The sequence below is a fragment of the Leptodactylus fuscus genome, chromosome 3 (genome assembly GCF_031893055.1).
Source record: "Leptodactylus fuscus isolate aLepFus1 chromosome 3, aLepFus1.hap2, whole genome shotgun sequence".
In the NCBI taxonomy this organism is placed as follows: Eukaryota; Metazoa; Chordata; class Amphibia; order Anura; family Leptodactylidae; genus Leptodactylus; species Leptodactylus fuscus.
The window spans coordinates 188,764,291-188,784,355 of NC_134267.1; the positions used below are offsets into that span (position 1 = coordinate 188,764,291).

The 20,065-nt window shown below is 41.1% G+C and overlaps 1 protein-coding gene across 2 annotated transcripts in view; it reads left to right on the forward strand.

Moving 5' to 3' along the window:
* The window catches only part of LOC142198083 (vertebrate ancient opsin-like), an 88,981-nt gene that overhangs the window by 54,437 nt on the left and 14,479 nt on the right, over positions 1-20,065 (forward strand). The window contains exon 3 of one of the 2 annotated variants that reach the window (XM_075268894.1): positions 1,556-1,789. The exons of the other annotated variant lie outside the window; for it this stretch is intronic. Coding sequence (XP_075124995.1) covers positions 1,556-1,789 — 234 coding nt within the window. The remainder of the gene's footprint in view (positions 1-1,555; positions 1,790-20,065) is intronic. 2 annotated transcript variants of the gene reach the window in all.

A 20,065-nucleotide genomic window follows, 5' to 3' on the forward strand; every position in this document is an offset into this window, starting at 1 on the left:
ACTACATGAAAGAAGCTGAGACATAAGGTGGTCCACTGCAAGGGTATGCTCATACAAATTCAGTGCACACAGTATTTAAAGGGGTGTCCAGGGTTAATACTTAAAGACCTAGGATACCCTTAGTATAGGTTATCAGCTGAAGATCAGCAGGGATTTGATACCCAGAATCCCTATCAATCAGCTCTTTGAAGAGATGAGGGGGAGTTCACACGGAGTTACGTGCCGCGTGATGTGGCACGTAGACGCTGCAGGACCCTTTGCGGGCCATACACGCTCCCATTGATTTCAATGGGAGCGGGGATCGTATGCGCCGCGCTAATTTGCGGCTGTAATTGCACAGCCGCAAACTAGCATGGCGCATACGATCCCCGCTCCCACTGAAATCAATGGGAGCGTGTACGGCCCGCAAAGGGTCCCGCGGCGTCTACGTGCCACATCACGTGGCACGTAACTCCGTGTGAACTCCCCCTTACAGTATTTTGGTCAGTGCGATGAACTCTTTACTAGTTACGCTGGGTTCACACCAGAAGACTGTTTTGTGCAGGAAACCTGCAGAACGGAGACAGGGCGCAGATGTGAACGAGCCCTTACCAAGTACAGCACAGTTCATTTGTATTGAGCATGTGCTTGGGATCACACTTTGATCCATTCACTTGAGCTGCAAACAGGTCATATGACCAATGAATATGATGTCACATACCCTGTGAAGCATAAGCTGTGCTTCAAACATCTGTCCTGTGGAGTTCTTAGGTGTCAGACCTCCTTTGACATTCAGTTGCTGAGCAATCCTAAATCCCTGAAAACCCTTTAATACTTTGGGATTTCTGCTGTGAATCTGTACTGTAGTGCTACATAATGCTGACCGTATTCATTGGAACTAATCCATATGTGGCTGATCTGCCTAGTTATCCAAATGGAATCTGTGGGTCTTTCTAGAAAACTACTTACACATTTTTTTCTGGGTGGAAATTTTTCATCACAAACAAAGAAAAGTGTGGATCCAGCATCAACCAGACGATGATTAATAAAATTTAACTATTATTCTTTATCCTTAAAAACAATTGTCACCCATAGGGAATTGAAGCAGATGCAAAGTATAACACAGCTACGCGTTTCGGAACATATTTGTTCCTTCCTCATGCCATGATTGTAAATTTCTGGGTTATATTATACAGAAAGTGTTAACAGACCTCAATGAGGATGATATATAGAGTTGTTAATGTACAACACAATGTAAAACAGGTGGTTTCAAAGAAAAAGGCCATACCTACATTACATTTTACAATAGTCCACAATTCAGATGGTCATGAAAAATGAGTGACTACTAAAAGCAAGAACTACAAAACTGCTGAAAATCATGAAAGTTCTGGTGGCTAGTGGCTACCATTCGAAGTCTTGTGGAATATGGGGGAAAGGGAAATAATGCCTGAAAAATCAAGATATGGACCATTTGATATGAATCCAAGTGTAAGTGTGGTGGAAATGTTTTATTAGCAAAGATCTGCACATTCCATGTGTTTGTTAGAAACGAATTCCAATGTTTTGTGTCCTGCAGATCAGTGGTGTCACAAAAGCAGCAGGTCGTACCCGAGAACATAGGGTCCTTGTCATGGTCATTGTGATGGTTATCTGCTTTCTTCTCTGCTGGCTGCCCTATGGAATAATGGCATTGATTGCTACGTTTGGGAGACCTGGAATCATAACCCCTTCTGCTAGTATCATCCCTTCAGTTCTTGCAAAGAGCAGTACGGTGTACAACCCCATCATCTATATCTTCCTCAATAAGCAGGTTAGTAACACAACTCAACAAAAATTAGCAATGTCAAATAGTAAAACATCCTTCATTTATTTTGTGGACTCTATGCTTGCCTGAAGGTCCATATATTTATAGGCTAATAAAGCCTCCTTTATGCCCCATTAGTTTTCCAATGTCTGATAATACTGGTCTATTGGACGTGGCGTGTGGCTCCAAGTTAAGAAAGATATTTAGAGGAGCATGGAGTCTTAACCTTAACCTTGAAATGATTGACGCAGCATATCGATATAATGTATAACTTTTCATGATATAAAAGTGATGTTTTAAAGTTTCTTTGCTCAAAATGTAATACTCCTTTAAGGATTTAATTTTTCCAATATAATTTCTTCCAAAAAAGCAATAATATTGTCAACTGATCGTGAACAGCTGGCAAAGTGTGTCACACATCAGTTCAGGCATCTACCACTCTGTGGCTACCTATACAGATGTGCTATGACAATGATGAATTGCTGAACAGTCACAAACTTGTCATGTTAAGCAGTTCAATTTGCATTACCACAAAAGTGTAATTGTTCGTTCTAGTTTTGTTAGAAATGTTCCTAATACTTATGTATAATATATGTATAATTGTGTGGGGTCATCCTCTATCTAGTATATCATGTATGTACTGTACTGTATGTATATATGTATGTATGTATGTAGTTTATCATGGATATCATGTGGCACTACTTAAAAGTAGTGTTGTAGTTGTTTTAATGTGCCTCTGGTTATGTATATATGTATGTTATATGTGTATTTTGTGTTTGTTTTTCAGCTTTCATAATGTGTTTTTTCCATGTTATTCCCTGCTGTCTTGGCTACCCCTTTTCCTTCTTTAGGCTTGGTACACTTAGCCAGTCACCGGCCACTAGGTATGGTTTAGAGACTTTTGGTCTCAGGAGAGCCATTAGAGAATTCAGTGTTCATTGAGTGTTGGCACAGTAGCACTGACGTGTTCTTCTCAGCCCCTGAGGGAGAGGATAAACTGAGTCCAAGACTGCTAAAAGACAGCCCTGATACAGGGAAGATTTAACTGTCTACCCATTAGACACTGTGCTAGGAGGAGGATAGGGGTCCTACTTATTATTATTATTATTATTGTTTATTTATATAGCACCATTAATTCCATGGTGCTTTACATTTGGGGGTTACATACAATACACAAAATATACAGGTACATATCATACTAACAGTGATCGGCTGGCACAGTGGGGTAGAGGGCCCTGCCCGCGAGGGCTTACAATCTATGAAGTTGTATTCCTGGACCCATCTACAGACAGGTATTTGGGCCCACAGGACTTCCACACATTCAGCCCCAGAACTATACACTGGGTGAGGCTAAGTTTACTACTTATTTGGCATGGAGTTAAGACACCCCAACTCTTTCATAAATCTAGGTATCCCTCAGACCAAGCCTGGGTCTAGAAAACAACTTAAAGACTACTATCCATACCGGGAAGCTGTACAAGTTCACTGTTGAGAGCTACCTGGTTGTTACAGTAAAGTAAAGTTGAGTTGTTTCTACGCTTACCATCAGGACCCTTCTGAACAGGGTGAGAGAGGGCCCCTGCCCCACTGGAAGCATCCCGGGGGAACAACTACCATCACCATCAGGTAACATGCTGGCTCCTGTCATCAGTGTCTGACCTGGCAGGTGGGCTGGAGGAGTTCAGTTGAGTATACTTAGCCTACTGTGTGACATCACCGCCGTCACTACTACTCCCATCCTAGAGTTCCCTCCAGGTTGAGTTAATCATAAGCAATCAGTTTATTACAATGGAAAGAGATTCTGTTGTTGCCACTACCTTGTGAAGCTATAGGACAGATCAGATCATTAGTCTCCATGTACTGGTGAACAGGCTCCATTGGACTCGGTGTATGAAGAGCTGCTCTGGCAGTGCTTCTAGAAAATAATACAGTATAATAAAATAATTTGTATATTGAAAACCTGATGGAATATGCATTTTTCTATAATGTTTCTTCATACTGATTCCAACAGTGAAAATGCTGTATATCTCCATGTAAAATAGGAAGCATATTAGAATACAGTTCATGGCTCATACACCCATGTGGCAGACCCTAATACAGCTGTATAATAATAGAGCTATGTGCAGGTTCCTTTAGCCATGAATTTCTCTATTTTCATCATGGATGCCCTTCTTGTTGCATAGCTTCAATCCATACCTCATACTTGGGGCCAGTGAATTTAGCAGGTGTACTGGAACCCTTGGCAAAATTCCATTTTCACCAGATTGTTATATAAATGTTGAAGGTTTCTGTCTATATGTTTACTCATATCATGAACCCACCATCATCTGAACCAAACTTCAAGGAAACCTGTCAGGGTGATTTAAGACACTAAACCACACACAGGTCCTTAGAGACCAGGAGTTAGTGTTCCAAATAATCCCATTATAATGCAATCTGAAGCCCCATTAAAAATAAAACGCTTTATCCTTACCTACAGATAAGTCTGAGGAGACTCATCAGATTTATCTCTGGTGCCCCCAACACTTATAGTATTCTTCAGTGAGGCCAGAGATGCATACCTCATCTTCAATGTGCATGCGCCTGAGATCTAACACATGCACTCCGCTGGCTTCACTGAAGAACGGTGGCTGCAGGTTACGTTATAACAAGGTGATTTGGGACACTAAAACCCCTGGTCCATAAGGGCCTGCGGGTAGTTTAGTTTCCCAAATTGCCCTAACAGGTCATGATCTCTCCTGCTCCTGACACCTGTACAGTCTTTCAGTGAATCCAGGAACATACACCATCTTTCACTGCGCATGCGCCTGAGGTCCACAGTAGGCATATTGTAGTCAAGGTGTACTCCTCCGGCTTCACAAAAAACTGCACAGGTACCGTGAATGCAGCCACTGGTTTAGTGTTCCAAATCATGCTGACATGTTCCCTTTAAGTATCAATAATTGGGCATGTTCTAAAATCTTAGTCTGTTTAGATAACCTAATAAACCCTTGGCAGAAACGGTTTCTGATGAATTATTCCAGGCTTGTAACTCCTAGAAGGGGCTTGTAAAACTCCATGTAGTTCATTATTATTAGGAAGCCTGAGTGTCGGATGTCTTTTCGTTTTAGCTCATTATTTTAATGAAGAAATATTACACAGATTGAAGTAAATGTTAATTATATTTCATTCTCTTAATTAGCTCTAATAGACTGTAAGAACAGTCACAGGTGAATTGATGCTTTACGCCAAGCATCACTGACTTTTCCAATTTGGGATTTACCTTGAAGGGTTTTCTATTTTCCCTTCCTATAGGGAATGATTAGTTCCATTAAATCAGTGTTACCATTTGGAAAAAAGGAACCATATTCCCTACTGTTTTATGTAATACGCCTTCTACTAAACCAACACTTCAGCCATTATCAGATTACTATAGGAAATATGCAAAATTTTAGAGTAGGTTTGAAAGGATTTTCCAATGAACTTATCCATATTTAAATTGGATGACAATTAAAAGTTAAACATTTTTGCAAATATAAATAATTTTCTCTAACCATCATAGTTGAGACCGGTTATCTTCTCATGCATGTACCATCCCTGCCTGCTTCTGGTAAGGAATAAGGAAATCAAAGCCGGATTTGTGACAAGTGCCAGACCATAATAAGTTCCTACATTAATGGTCGTATCCATTGGCAACTGACTTTGCAGACCCCCGAGTATAATGATCGGAGGCCCGGGAGAGGTAAGGGTACTTACTTACCTCTCCACGATCCTGCCAGGCCTCCTTCCTGACGTCTCTGACGTCACATGAACCTGGCCTGCGTCTGGGTCATGTGACGTCTAACGTCATTTCAGAAGGACGGCAGCGGAGAAGACAGCTTAGGAGCCGGGGGACAGGTAAGAAACAGTAATTTTTTATATTTTTATTCTCCCGGGTCTCTGATTATTATACTCTGGGGTCTGAAAAGACCCCAGAGTATAATAATTGTTTATGGGTTTCCACTATGGGGAAATATACTGTGTGCAGGGGCCACTATGGGGGATAATACCGTGTGCAGGGGCCACTATTGGGGATAATACTGTGTGCAGGGGCCAGTAAGGGACATAAAACTGTGTGCAGGAGCCACTATCGGGGATAATACTGTGCGCAGGGCCACTAAGGGACATAATACTGTGTGCAGGGGCCAGTAAGGGACATAATACTGTGTGCAGGAGCCACTATCGGGGATAATACTGTGTGTAGTGGCCACTAAGGGACATAATACTGTGTGCAGGGGCCAGTAAGGGACATAATACTGTGTGCAGGGGCCACTAAGGGACATAATACTGTGCGCAGGGCCACTAAGGGACATAATACTGTGTGCAGGGGCCAGTAAGGGACATAATACTGTGTGCAGGAGCCACTATTGGGGATAATACTCTGCGCAGGGCCACTAAGGGACATAATACTGTGTGCAGGGGCCAGTAAGGGACATAATACTGTGTGCAGGAGCCACTATCGGGGATAATACTGTGCGCAGGGCCACTAAGGGACATAATACTGTGTGCAGGGGCCAGTAAGGGACATAATACTGTGTGCAGGGGCCACTATGGGACATAATACTGTGTTCAGGGGCCACTATGGGGGATAATACTGTGTGCAGAGGCCGCTAAGGGATATAATACTGTGTGCAGTGGCCACTAAGGGACATAATACTGTGTGCAGGGGCAACTAAGGGACATAATACTGTGTTCAGGGGCCACTATGGGGGATAATACTGTGTGCAGGGGCCGCTAAGGGATATTATACTGTGTTCAGTGGCCACTAAGGGACATAATACTGTGTGCAGGGGCCACTAAGGGACATAGTAGAGTGCGGAGGAGGGGGACAGTTGAGGTCTTCGATGTCGGTGTTGGTTGGGGGGGGGCATGTCAAAAGTTCGCCACAGGGCCCCGTTATTCCTAGTTACGCCACTGTGTAGCATATTGCTGGGCGATCAGTTCTCTGGCTGTATAAGGGTTCTTCTACACAGGGCCAGTGGGGCGGAATTTGGACGCGGAATCCGCCTCCAAATCCACCTCCATACAATAGTGATCTATGTAGACCGCTAGCGTTCGTTTTTCCGCTAGCGTTTTTTTGCTAGTACTGCATGTCTGACTCTGTGTCCGGATTAAAAAAGCCGGTGTCGCGGCAGAGAGCGCAAAACGCTCACCGCCGCTCACGACCGGACAGCTTTCTCACCCATTCAAATGAATGGGTGAGAAAGACTCCTGCAGGTTTCCGTGTCCTGCTCTGTTTTATGCAGGACACAGAAACCTGCAGTACGGAGAGCACAACACAGATGTGAACGAGCCCTAACATCTCATCAGCAGTAACACAAGCAGCTAGTGAGAAGAACACAAAGAAGCAAAGCTGTGTATAAACATACAGGGGCTGTAAAGAGAGACCTGCCCCTCCCCTCTCCCCTTCCTATGTTCATACTGAGCCCCTTGGTTCCTAAAGACAGACCTTCCCTGCTAACAGGGAGTGAACAGCAATTATGGAGGATGGAGATGCTTAGTGGAGGGAACTTTAGAGAGGTTTTTCAGGCAGTAAACAGCAACATTTTTAAATTACATTGTGATCAAAAATTATCTATTAAATGAGACTGTTATCTGAGAAGTTAGTGACCATTTGTTTGCTAGATTTCTGAGTAAAGTAATCCTAATTGACACCGGTATCATCCTACTTTATGTTTGCAGGAAAGAGATGGAAGTCTATGCAGTCAGCCATTATTATAGTCAGTAGAACATAAAGAAACAACTGAACAATTTTCAATGTGACCATAACCATACACAAACCATAAACAAATGGCATCACAACCCAACAATTTCAGTCATCAAATCTGTTAATTATCCTCCTCCCTGTTAAGAACATATTCTGACCATGCATGCCTTTGGGGGGAACTGGTAAACCTTCATCTGGACAAGTGATCGAGGTAAACTACTACTAAGATGACCACATCTGAACTACATAAATAGTTGATTAAAGGGGTTTTCCAGGCAAAAAATGTTTTGTTTTTAAATGTCTGTTAGTTCTACTAATTGGTTAATAAATTCACCCATATACCTTTGAGCTGCTGGTATCTCCTGCTTTTGTTTACATCCTTCAGCTTTCTGCTAACTTCCTCACTAACCCCTCTCACCTTATTCCCCCCTCTTTCCTCACTTCTTCCTCACTTGCCCCTCCCATACAACCCCTCCCTGTCTCTCTAGCTATCCCACCCTTGCCTACCTACTCAGCCCAACCCCCAACCCATATTATATACTTACCCTTCCTGAATCTTCCTGTGAGATGGTCCCTCCTCCTCTTGCACTGATTCAGTCTTCTCCTCCAGTGATGATCTACCTCTACTGCGCATGCGTGGTTGCCCAGTAGAGGTGAATTCCACGCGCACAGTGGAGAAGAGCACGCGCAGACAGAATCATTACAGATGGAGGAACTGTCTTGTCGGAAGAAGCCTGGATAGAAAATATAATGGGGTGGATGTAGGGGGGGGGGAGTAGTAGTGACGATCTGTTTCTGGAAATGGGGAAACGGATTGTCATCGGATAATCAGAAAATTTCCCTGGGGTGGTCACATGACTGGACCAGAGATTTGGTTAACTATCCATTATTGATAAATTATGTTATCTAGAAAGTAGGAGGGTGTTTACACTAGTTTAGGGATTTCAAGTTATCCCGGACAACCCCTTTAAATTTAATGTGAGAGTATAATAAGACTATATAATAATTATTCCTACTTGGAAACCAAAGGATTTTCTGTTGTCTTTTTTTTTTTATTGCAAATATACTAGTACTTTAACACCATAAAATAAAATACCAATGTAAATATATAAACATTTCTCTCGGTATTCAAGATTTATGCTTACATTTAGCGAACAAAAACTTACATTGTTCATATCACAGGATGATGATTCATCTTAAGATGTGCTGCTCAAGGTGCTGTATAGCTCTCACAAGGCTCTTTATTTTTTATGAGAGGTGAAACAGCAAATAAATGGCAATTCGGCTCTTTTGAATTTTATTCCCGATACAGCATTCACTGTATGGGAAAATATTCTTAGCAGTTTGTAGGATACCAACATATTTTATTTTTATATGTATCCTAGGAACAGGGGGTGATTTGAATTTTTAATGCCTGTTTATTTATTTTTTTTACTGTGTATATTAGACCACCTAAGGGGTCTGATCACTAATGTATTGAATTACAATCTAATGCATTGCAAATTACCACCTTTTGTATTACAGGCTGCATAGAGCCTGTAATACTAGAGACTGTGAGCCTTCAATAGGCTTCTAGCTGTCACAGCAACTGATCGATGGTCCCACATCTCGTTCCAGGCCTTTGAACCTTTGAATAAACCAAAGGATGTAAGGCTGTTATTCTACAGATTGAGCCACATTAGGGGCCATTGTTTTTTTTTCCTAAACTAAGCTGCAATGCTATTGTACTGCCCTACTTAATGTATTGTTATATAGACAGAGCTTGTTATGCCAGTACATTGTATACTAAACAATATATTCACTAGGCATGCAATGTACTAGCACATAGAGAAATATCTCTATACTGTATATCATACATATGCAGGGAAAGGAACAGATTGATAGGAGAAAAAAATGCCTAATAAAAAAATATATTAAAATAAGGATTCAGAATGTTGTATTAAATGATTATAAATAATACTTTTTATTTATGCCACTTAGAGATCACTTTAACAATTTTTTTGTGATACTGAATATATATATATATATATATATATATATATATATATATATATATTGCGTCATCAATAAAATATATTTAAAGTGATCACTAAATGACGTAAATAAAAATGGTGCCATTGTTAATTTTAATACACTAGTAATAATCTGGGGTCTAATGTTATTATATAGGGTCTGGTTATATGTAACAGTGTCCTTTTTAGAAGACAACACCCCTTAAAAAGCCACATAATGTCACTTCCTGAGAAGAAGAAGTGGAAAAAGGGAGGAAGGAAACAAGGACAACCCCTTTAAGCATTCAATGAAGGGTTTCATATAAACCAAACTAACCAGTCTTTGGGACTGGCTTAACAATGTTTGTGGCTATCTCTGGACGTCCTGTAAAAGTGACTGTAGCTGAGTATGCACATTCTTAAGCCTTCACAGGAGACTCAGGGATGCCATCCCTTTATTTAGTGGGGGAGCCTGACTGATGAGACACTTATCATTTATCCTGTTGATGATAGGTTTTGTTAAATCTCCTGAATTCAAATGATAATGGATGAGCCTACTAACCTGGCCCAGTCTAAACGGCAAAGCTGAAAACTGAACTGCAGAAAACATGACATTTTAGTCTCCAATGGTAAGTGTAATATTGGAATTTCAGGATTTGTATGTAGGGTACATTTAGAAAAGATACAAAACATTTTGCGGTACTGATGTAATTTTCATTTCTGTTGTTTCCTTGTCATGCACTGCATGCATAGGAATCCCACTGTCACCTGCCACAGACTTGCAAATCTCTTACATTTGGATGCAAACTTGCTTGTAGGAGACTTGGATCCTAAAGCAGTGTGTGACAGATTCAGTCTGTTTAGTAAACTAAACACATTTAATTTGCTTTCATTAGATTTTAGATTATTTTCTTAAAACTTTCTATTTACTTCTAATCATTATACACTGTCTACCAATAAGTATTTGGACACTCATGTCCATGTCCTATACTAATAGGAAAAAAAAAAAGTAGATTGTGAGCCCTATATGGGGCTCACAGTCTACATTTAAAATGAAATGGTCGATCCTTAATTACACAAAATTGACAGTGGCCTATGTGGTAACAAAGTGGAAGGTGAACGGTGATTGTCGGAATGTGCCCCGAGTCAGCAGACCCCCGAAACTGGGAGATGGAGACCAATGAGTGCTGGCCAGAGAAATCTCACCCAACCGATGGCTCACATACACCAGGAGTTTCACCAGGCATCCGCGAGTATTGTGTCGCTCAATACCGTCCGTAAGGAAGCATCTGCTGGGTTCTACCAACTATTGTATATGAATAAAAGTTGTTTTCTATTCTACCACCGGTGTCCAAATACTTATTGGTAGACAGTGACCATAAATATGCCAAATATACTCTTTCTAGGCCGTCTCTGTAAAGCAACTGAAATCAGGTCAGAGCCACCAAACATTTGATTTACTTAACTACTTCCTGACTGCCCATTGACTATACAAGGGGAGTTCAATGTATTCTCGGTATAGGCATGAAGTAAAAAGAGGAAAATTCTGAATAAATTACATTTTTCAATGTAGTCCCCTATAAACTCGATACACTTGTTTGATCTGGAAACTAACTTTTCAATATCCTGTAAAAAATAATTTCCCTCTTTGTCCAAAAAAATGTACGTTAATTGCTGCCTTCAGCTCTTCATCATCGGAAAAATGCTTTCCACAAAGATCTTTCTTGAGGTTGGGGAACAGAAAGTAATCGCTGGAGGCCAGGTCTGGGCTGTAGGGTGGATGGTTGGTTTCTTCACAACCACAGTCTTGCACAGCAGCCTTGGCAACATGCCCTGTGTAAACCGGCGCGTTGTCGTGGAGAAACAACACACCTGCAGTCAACTTTCCACGTCTTTTCTCTTTAACCTATTCAGGAAGGCCTACAACCTCCAATAACACTATCACCTCACTGACATCTGTACAGTCTCCCCTTCTCCTTCTGTCTCTACCCCCCTTCCCTCATAGATTGTAAGCCCTCGCGGGCAGGGCCCTCTACCCCACTGTGCCAGTCGGTCATTGTTAGTATTATATCTACCTGTATATTCTGTGTATTGTATGTAACCCCCAAATGTAAAGCACCATGGAATTAATGGTGCTATATAAATAAACAATAATAATAATAATAATAATAATAACTGCTTCACCCAAATTACACAGAGTGTTTGCGCAGTAATACTACTACCTATTTCTGTGTTCTCAATCAGTAAAATTCCCTTTGAGTCCCAAAGCAATGTGGCCATGATTTTTCCGGCCGATGGAGTGATTTTGAACTTCTTTGGTGGCTGTGCTCCTTTTTTTTTTTTGCGACTGCTTGGACTCCTGCTTGCTCTCAGGATCATAATGATGAACCCACGTTTCATCTCCGGTAACAATCAGGTCAAGAATACTCAGCTCCAAAAACTCCCTACAGCACTTGACTCACACTTGTTTCTGAGGTGCGGTGAACATTGGCGGCACCCACCTTGCACTGACCTTTGACAGGTTAAGATGGTCATGAAGGATCGTGTGAATGGTACCCACGGATAGCTTAGCCATTTCTGCTAACATTTTGACCTTTATACGCGCATCTTCAAGTACAAGTTTCTCAACAAATTTCATGTTTTCCTCAGTATTGGCACTAACCGGCCCGCCGCCAGGGGGGTCATCTTCAATGCTTTCTCTACCCCCTTTAAACTCACTTGACCACTTTTGAATGGTGGATAATGAAGGAGCAGAATCTGGATAAACAGCCACCATCTCTTCGTGGATGATTTTTTTGGGGGGGTTTCCTTGTTTTGTAAGAAATTTTATCACAGCGCGATGCTTGATTTTTCGCAACATTGTTGCTTCAGTCATTCTGGTCGTCTTTCTCCAAGGATATCTCGAAAAGTAATGATGATAATGAATTAAAAAAAATGTATTTATACCCTCAGGGAGGGTCATTTGACATTGAGATAATTTAAAAACCTTCATCATTGCTAAATCGCTCCAATACCGAGAATACATTGAACTCTCCTCAAATGTTCCCAGGGGGTTGGTGTTTAACCAGTGCTGGACCACTGCAGCTCGCTACGTAGGGCGTTAGCTTAAGCTATACTCTATTGGTTTATGGCACAGCCCTGCCGCTCCTATGTCTACCTCCACCTTTACCCATGCCATTACTTTTCTGCACGTTTTATACTTTTCTGTACAACCCTTAATCTCACCTCTGGATTCCTCCGTCTCGTCTTTACTCTACCTCTGCGTTTCCTCTTTACCTTTTTATTGCAGCTGTAGTTGACCATGAAATTTCAGACTAACCCAATTCTATAAAGAGATTGAACATTTCTATGGACAGAGCTATCTTTGGCTCTCTAATGTTTGTGACATGTAATTTTCTGTGCTGTAGCTGTGGATTGTGTCTCCTTTCAGAGTAAGTGGAGCGTATAATTCCTATGTTCTGCCTATGACAGATCCTCTTATTGGTCACCCAAGGACTATCTGCTGACACACAGATCCTACATCCATAACATCACATTAATAGTCCATTGTTGTACATGATATATGTCGTGAGCACTTATTAGCTTATATTATCACAGATACACAGGTTCTACAACCATCCTCTTACTCATTGTTATGGCTGTAATAATAGCCCCTCTATGAACTGATATGAGCAAAATAGAGACACGGACAGCATTAACCTTAGGATTATCATGACAACTAAATGACTAAAATGACTTCCAATTGTGGGGCAGATGTTATTTTACAATTCCTTACACCATTACGATGAATCAACTCATGGACTATATGAATTTTTTCCATCAAATAGTTATTTAACAGGTTTTTATATGGGTTCATCTGTATTTTTCAATGTCCCTCTGTTAACTACTTGCAACTTATTGATTTATTTTTGATAACATATACAAGTTTGTCTTGACTTTCATTTGGCTTCTGCATCACCATGGATTTCATTTTTGTGCAGTGCATGTGTGACAATTGTCACTGATATCGGTGCCCTTAAGGTCCATTCACATGGAGGAAAAGGGCGCTGAATTTGGTGCTGAATTTCAGCACTGAAAAAAAAGACACCCATTGAGTTCAATGGGTTCCCTTTTCTGCTAGCAGAACTGAAATTCTGCTAGCAGAAAAAGAAACCCATTGAAGTCAATGGGAGGCTTTTTTTCAGTGCTGAAATTCAGCACCAAATTCAGCGCCATTTTCCTCCGTGTCAATGGACCCTTAAAGGGTTTATCCACTTTCTAATTTTGACGGCCTATCCTTGAAGGTGGTGAAATATCTCCTTTAACGTAACACATCTGCACAGCTTGCAGTATATTATAAAAGGGGTTTGGTTACAAGTAGTATGGTTTCAACAACAAGAATTGTTCTACTGGACCTGAGGGAACGCCCCCAGTGCACCAACTGCCTAATTTGCATACTCCATCAAAGATAATTTTCTCTACATCCATGACACTGGCAAACATGACAAAGATCTCATGTTATCACTGTTATAGCATGTGTAAAGCTATTGAGTAGGTTTAAACCCTTAACATTAAGGCCCCACATTGCAGAAATGCAACATTTTTGTTGCAGATTTTGTTGCGACTTTTTGAGCCAAAGTCAGGAGTGGCTACAAAAGGAATGGAAAATATAAAGAAACTCTTATACTTCTACTTTCAATCCACTCTTGACATTGGCTCAAATAAAAAACACAACAAAATCTGCAACAAAAAAAGCTGCATTTCCACAATGTGGAGCCTCAGCCTAAGGGCGAATTCACATGGAGTAAAGTGGAGCGGCCGCAAAATTACGGGTGCAAAATTACGCGACGTATACGCTCCTAACTCCCATTGAAATCAATGGGATCTTTTTGAGCGCGCAAACTCTGGCACGCCGTATACATGCCATATTGCACTCCACTGTACTACGTGTGAACTCAGCCTAACAGTCACAATAAAACTGCAAAAACCCTGCCGAAATTGTCACTTTTTTTAATTGCAGATTTCAAATTTTAGCTAAAATAAATATTACGGACACATACCTCCAGTGCCTTATGTGTATTTTAACCCTTTTACATTGTATTTGAATGTAGCTTTACAAGACCTTGTATTTTGTGGGTATATAAATATTTTTGATCAGTTTTTATTACTTTTCGTTTTTGAGAGGTGAGATGATCAGAGAACATCAATTGCGGCATCTGAATGTTAACATTTATGGAATTTATCATGTAGAGTGAGTAACTCACTAATTTTATTTTAGAGGTTGCTACAGATGTGGTGATACCTATTGTGTGGTGTTAATTGATTTTTCATCTATGATTCTTGGCTTTAAAACAAGACCAAGATCACAACTCTAGGCCCCCTCGGCTCCAAAGTTAGACCCGTTTACAGTTGTCAATGAATGTGTTCTACTCTGGATGAACAATAATGCACTTTGTTTGTCCAAATCTCTTGAGGGGTTATTAGGATTGGGAGAGATGGTTGTCTATGGGGTCCATGTGCTTTCACTGCTCACTGCTTGTCAATGCGTTTGGTATTCCGTTCGGGGGATCCCCATGCGGACTCCCCGAACTGAATACCAAACGCAAATGTGAACCAGACGTATGAGGTCAAACTCCCATGCACCAAAACTGTAATATTCACCAGTCAGTGAATAGCATAGATTTCAGGCAGAATGCAACTTTCTAGTATGAGTTACAATAAATTTGCCCCTGCCCTGGCCAGCCTTGATCTTAACCATGCTTCATTCGCTTTTCTAAAAGTGTGGATCAGGTCAGAAAATAGATCAAGTGATGCATTTTGGTTTAATTTTATGGCGCAAACGTCCATGTGTAAAAAAAAAATGTGACACTTTAGCACAAAAGAACTGGCATATATTTTTTTGTAAATTCTTCCCTTTATCTTTCTTTTTTTTTTTTTTTTTCACATATGCCCAACTATCACCATCTTTTTGGAACTAAGTTATGCTTGTCTTATTATGAAAATCTGATGAATTGTCTTCATTTGGGAATGACCCGTACTTATAAAGTGGGAACTTTCTTAGGATAAGTATTCTTTGTAAGCAATGATAAGAGAAGACGTCTTTCATCTCTCTTTTTTGAAATAGCATTGAAAACAATGTAGGAAGATTTTGACTGCAATCCTTGCTGTATGCTTTTAAGTCTGACCTCTTCTCTGCAGAATCCAAGACACCAAAGTAGAGTTGATTAGGAACAGTCATTATTATGCTTGCCGGAGCCGTCTTGTCAGGTAGCTCGGGTCGTAGGGGTTTGGAAGATAAACATTATTCCGCAGACTTATGATGAGTTGTACTGTATAACTTCATCAGAAGTTCAGGGTGCGCTCAGACTCCGTCAATGTTTGAAGAGGTAGATTTTACATTGTGAAATGACACAAATTTCACTGACAGCTAATGTCTTCTTATAGATCCAGAGCTCATGTCCTATTTATACTAAATTACTCTATTTAATGACAGCAAAGCACAATACAAGGGACAGCAACTAAATTACAGCTCATCCTCCCATTTTGTTATGAAAAGTGGGGGGCACAGCAGGGAGGTATATATACAGGTCACATGCTAGGATACTGCTAGCGCCTGTCACTCACTCACCTGCCCATACATTCATATTGTATGTAATCACAGGAGACATAATCAATATGTATTATTCACTACACATACTATTATTCCAATTTAATCCTATTGTATTTGAGAGAAGAAACCACATGAAAAGTAATTTCAGAAATACAATAAGTGAAATGTTTTCTGCTGAAATGAAGCCTTTTACCCCTATAAGTCATATAGGAAAAGTAATTAAAGTAATACAACACATTTCCCTGCCTCCCGCTATGTGTTCATGTTATATATTTAATAATAATACACAATAATAATAATACATTTTATTTATATAGCACCAACATATTCCGCAGCGCTGTACAATTTGTAGGGTTCAAGTACAGACAAAAAGAGACATTACAGAGAAATAGTCAATTCACACAATGGGACTGAGGGCCCTGCTCACAAGAGCTTACAATCTACACTCACCGGCCACTTTATTAGGTACACCTGTCCAACTGCTCGTTAACACTTAATTTCTAATCAGCCAATCACATGGCGGCAACTCCGTGCATTTAGGCATGTAGACATGGTCAAGACAATCTCCTGCAGTTCAAACCGAGCATCAGTATGGGGAAGAAAGGTGATTTGAGTGCCTTTGAACGTGGCATGGTTGTTGGTGCCAGAAGGGCTGGTCTGAGTATTTCAGAAACTGCTGATCTACTGGGATTTTCACGCACAACCATCTCTAGGGTTTACAGAGAATGGTCCGAAAAAGAAAAAACATCCAGTGAGCGGCAGTTCTGTGGGCGGAAATGCGTTGTTGATGCCAGAGGTCAGAGGAGAATGGCCAGACTGGTTCGAGCTGATAGAAAGGCAACAGTGACTCAAATAGCCACCCGTTACAACCAAGGTAGCCAGAAGAGCATCTCTGAACGCACAGTACGTCGAACTTTGAGGCAGATGGGCTACAGCAGCAGAAGACCACACCGGGTGCCACTCCTTTCAGCTAAGAACAGGAAACTGAGGCTACAATTTGCACAATCTCATCGAAATTGGACAATTGAAGATTGGAAAAACGTTGCCTGGTCTGATGAGTCTCGATTTCTGCTGCGACATTCGGATGGTAGGGTCAGAATTTGGCGTCAACAACATGAAAGCATGGATCCATCCTGCCTTGTATCAACGGCTCAGGCTGGTGGTGGTGGTGTCATGGTGTGGGGAATATTTTCTTGGCACTCTTTGGGCCCCTTGGTACCAATTGAGCATCGTTGCAACGCCAAAGCCTACCTGAGTATTGTTGCTGACCATGTCCATCCCTTTATGACCACAATGTACCCAACATCTGATGGCTACTTTCAGCAGGATAATGCGCCATGTCATAAAGCTGGAATCATCTCAGACTGGTTTCTTGAACATGACAATGAGTTCACTGTACTCCAATGGCCTCCACAGTCACCAGATCTCAATCCAATAGAGCATCTTTGGGATGTGGTGGAACGGGAGATTCGCATCATGGATGTGCAGCCGACAAATCTGCGGCAACTGTGTGATGCCATCATGTCAATATGGACCAAAATCTCTGAGGAATGCTTCCAGCACCTTGTTGAATCTATGCCACGAAGAATTGAGGCAGTTCTGAAGGCAAAAGGGGGTCCAACCCGTTACTAGCATGGTGTACCTAATAAAGTGGCCGGTGAGTGTATAAGGTAGAGGGGGTGACACAAGAGGTAACAGGGGCAGCATCGGAGGTAGCATTGCTTATACAGTGGTCAGACATTTTTTATGGTAAGGTAATTTTAATTGCACAAATAAAACTGTATGAGCCATCACCAGCCATGTTCTTTTCTGTACAGATGGTCCAGACATATAAGGTTACAGTCCAATAAGGCATCATGTCCTATGGGGTAATGCGGGAGCATGAACAGTGGAGGATTAGTTTTAGGAAGCCGAGTTTCAGAAGGAATCCTAACTGCAAAAGGATTTAGATTAAGAATCGTGATAGGCCTGAAAAGATGTGTCTTTAGTTTGTGCTTGAAGCTGTAGAAATTGGGAGTTAATCTGATTGTCTAGGATAGAGCATTCCAGAGAAGTGGTGCAGCTCGGGAGAAGGCTTGTATACGAGTGTGGGAAGTTCTGATAATAGAGGATGTAAGTGTTAGGTCATTGAGTGAGTGGAGAGTACGGGTTGGGCGGTAGACAGAGATGAGGGAAGAAATGTAGGGAGGTGCGGCATTATAGCGAGCCTTGTGGATGAGAGTGATAACTTTATATTTTATTCTATAATGAATAGGCAGCCAATGTAGTGACTGGCACAGACCCGAGGCATAGCTGTAGCGTCTAGCCTGGTAGATGAGCCTGGCCGCTGCATTCAGAATAGATTGTAGAGGGGAGAGTTTAGTAAGGGGAAAACCGATTAGTAAGGAGTTACAGTAGTCAAGGCGAGAATGAATCAGAGAGACAATAACTGTCTTTAGTGTATCTCTGGTAAGGAAAGGGCGTATTCTGGAGATGTTTTTGAGGTGGAGGTGACATGAGCGTGCCAGTGATTCAATATGAGGGGTGAAGGAAAGCTCTGAGTCAAACATAACCCCGAGGCAGCGGGCATATTGCCTAGGAGTTATAGTAAGGCCTGAGACTGCAATGGATATATCAGGGACAGATCTATTAAATGGTGAAAACAGTAGTAGTTCAGTCTTTGAGAGATTCAGTTTCAGATAAAATGAAGACATGATATTAGACACCGCAAAGAGACAGTCACTGGTATTCTGTCCTAGTGCAGAGGTGATGTCATGGGATGAGGTATATAGTTGGGTGTCATCAATGTAAGGGCCCCTTCACACGGCTGAAACGCGCGTGTTTTTTGCACATTTTTTTACGCGTGTAAAAATGAAAACGTCGCGTTTCCGCGACGTTTTAATAGACGGCGCGTAAACGCCGCGTTTACGCGGTCAAAAGATGCACCGTAAACGCCGCGCTCACGCGCCGTCTATTAAAACGTCGCGTAAACGCGACGTTTTCATTTTTGCACGCATAAAAAAACGCGCAAAAAACGCGCGCGTTTCAGCCGTGTGAAGGGGCCCTAAAGATGGTATTGGAAGCCAAATCTGCTGATATATTGTCTAATACTGAGAAAAAAAACATCTTTTTGACATGAAAATCAGATTTGTCCACAAATCCTTTTAGATGTGACATTACTAGCCTGTGCCTGCAACACAACTATCTAAGAAAATCTGCCAAATTGTGCCTGCCCCTCATGTATGGTGACTTATATTTCCATAAAAAGAAAATGATCTCTGCATTGTGTCATCAGTTTGTGGTCCCAATGGTAAGTGTCTGCTCTTATTAGAGGCCCCTATAGCACTGTTATTGGTTTGGGAGACATTTTGGATATGGCATATGCCATTAAAAAAAATTTATGGAAAGTTAGATGTGGACACATCTCTATGACATCTCTAAACACAGCCATAGCCACTTCTGCTATATCTGTCAATATTTCCTTTGTTAAAAATTGTAAAACCACAACAGATTCCAGAGCCATGGCACCATAACTATACAGCCTCTATACTGTTCTGAACTTGAGATGATTTTCTCCAAATTTTGTGTTATCAATTGAAAGCTAAAAAAAGTGTGACTGAAATTCAATACATGATATATGTTCATGAGCTTGAGAAATGTGGGTCCTTAATTATTTTTATTAATGATGATAAACATTTGTTATATTGATGAGTGTGTATTCTATTCCAGATTAATCCAGGGTCTCTTATACGAAACGATTCCTCATTATAATGCAAATAATTTCATACAACCCTGATTTTTCCATTGTAATTATTCCTCAAGGAGTCTTTAGGACTAATGAATAATTTTAGCTGCTGTATGATGTTTGCCAAGCTGCAGTGTGAATGTGTTCTGATCACTACTTAGCAAGAGAGGTCATAGCTGGAAGTTGGCACCACTTCAGCTTTACCACCTGCATGTGGAGATAAAAATCCACTGGTGTATATCCACTTGCAGAC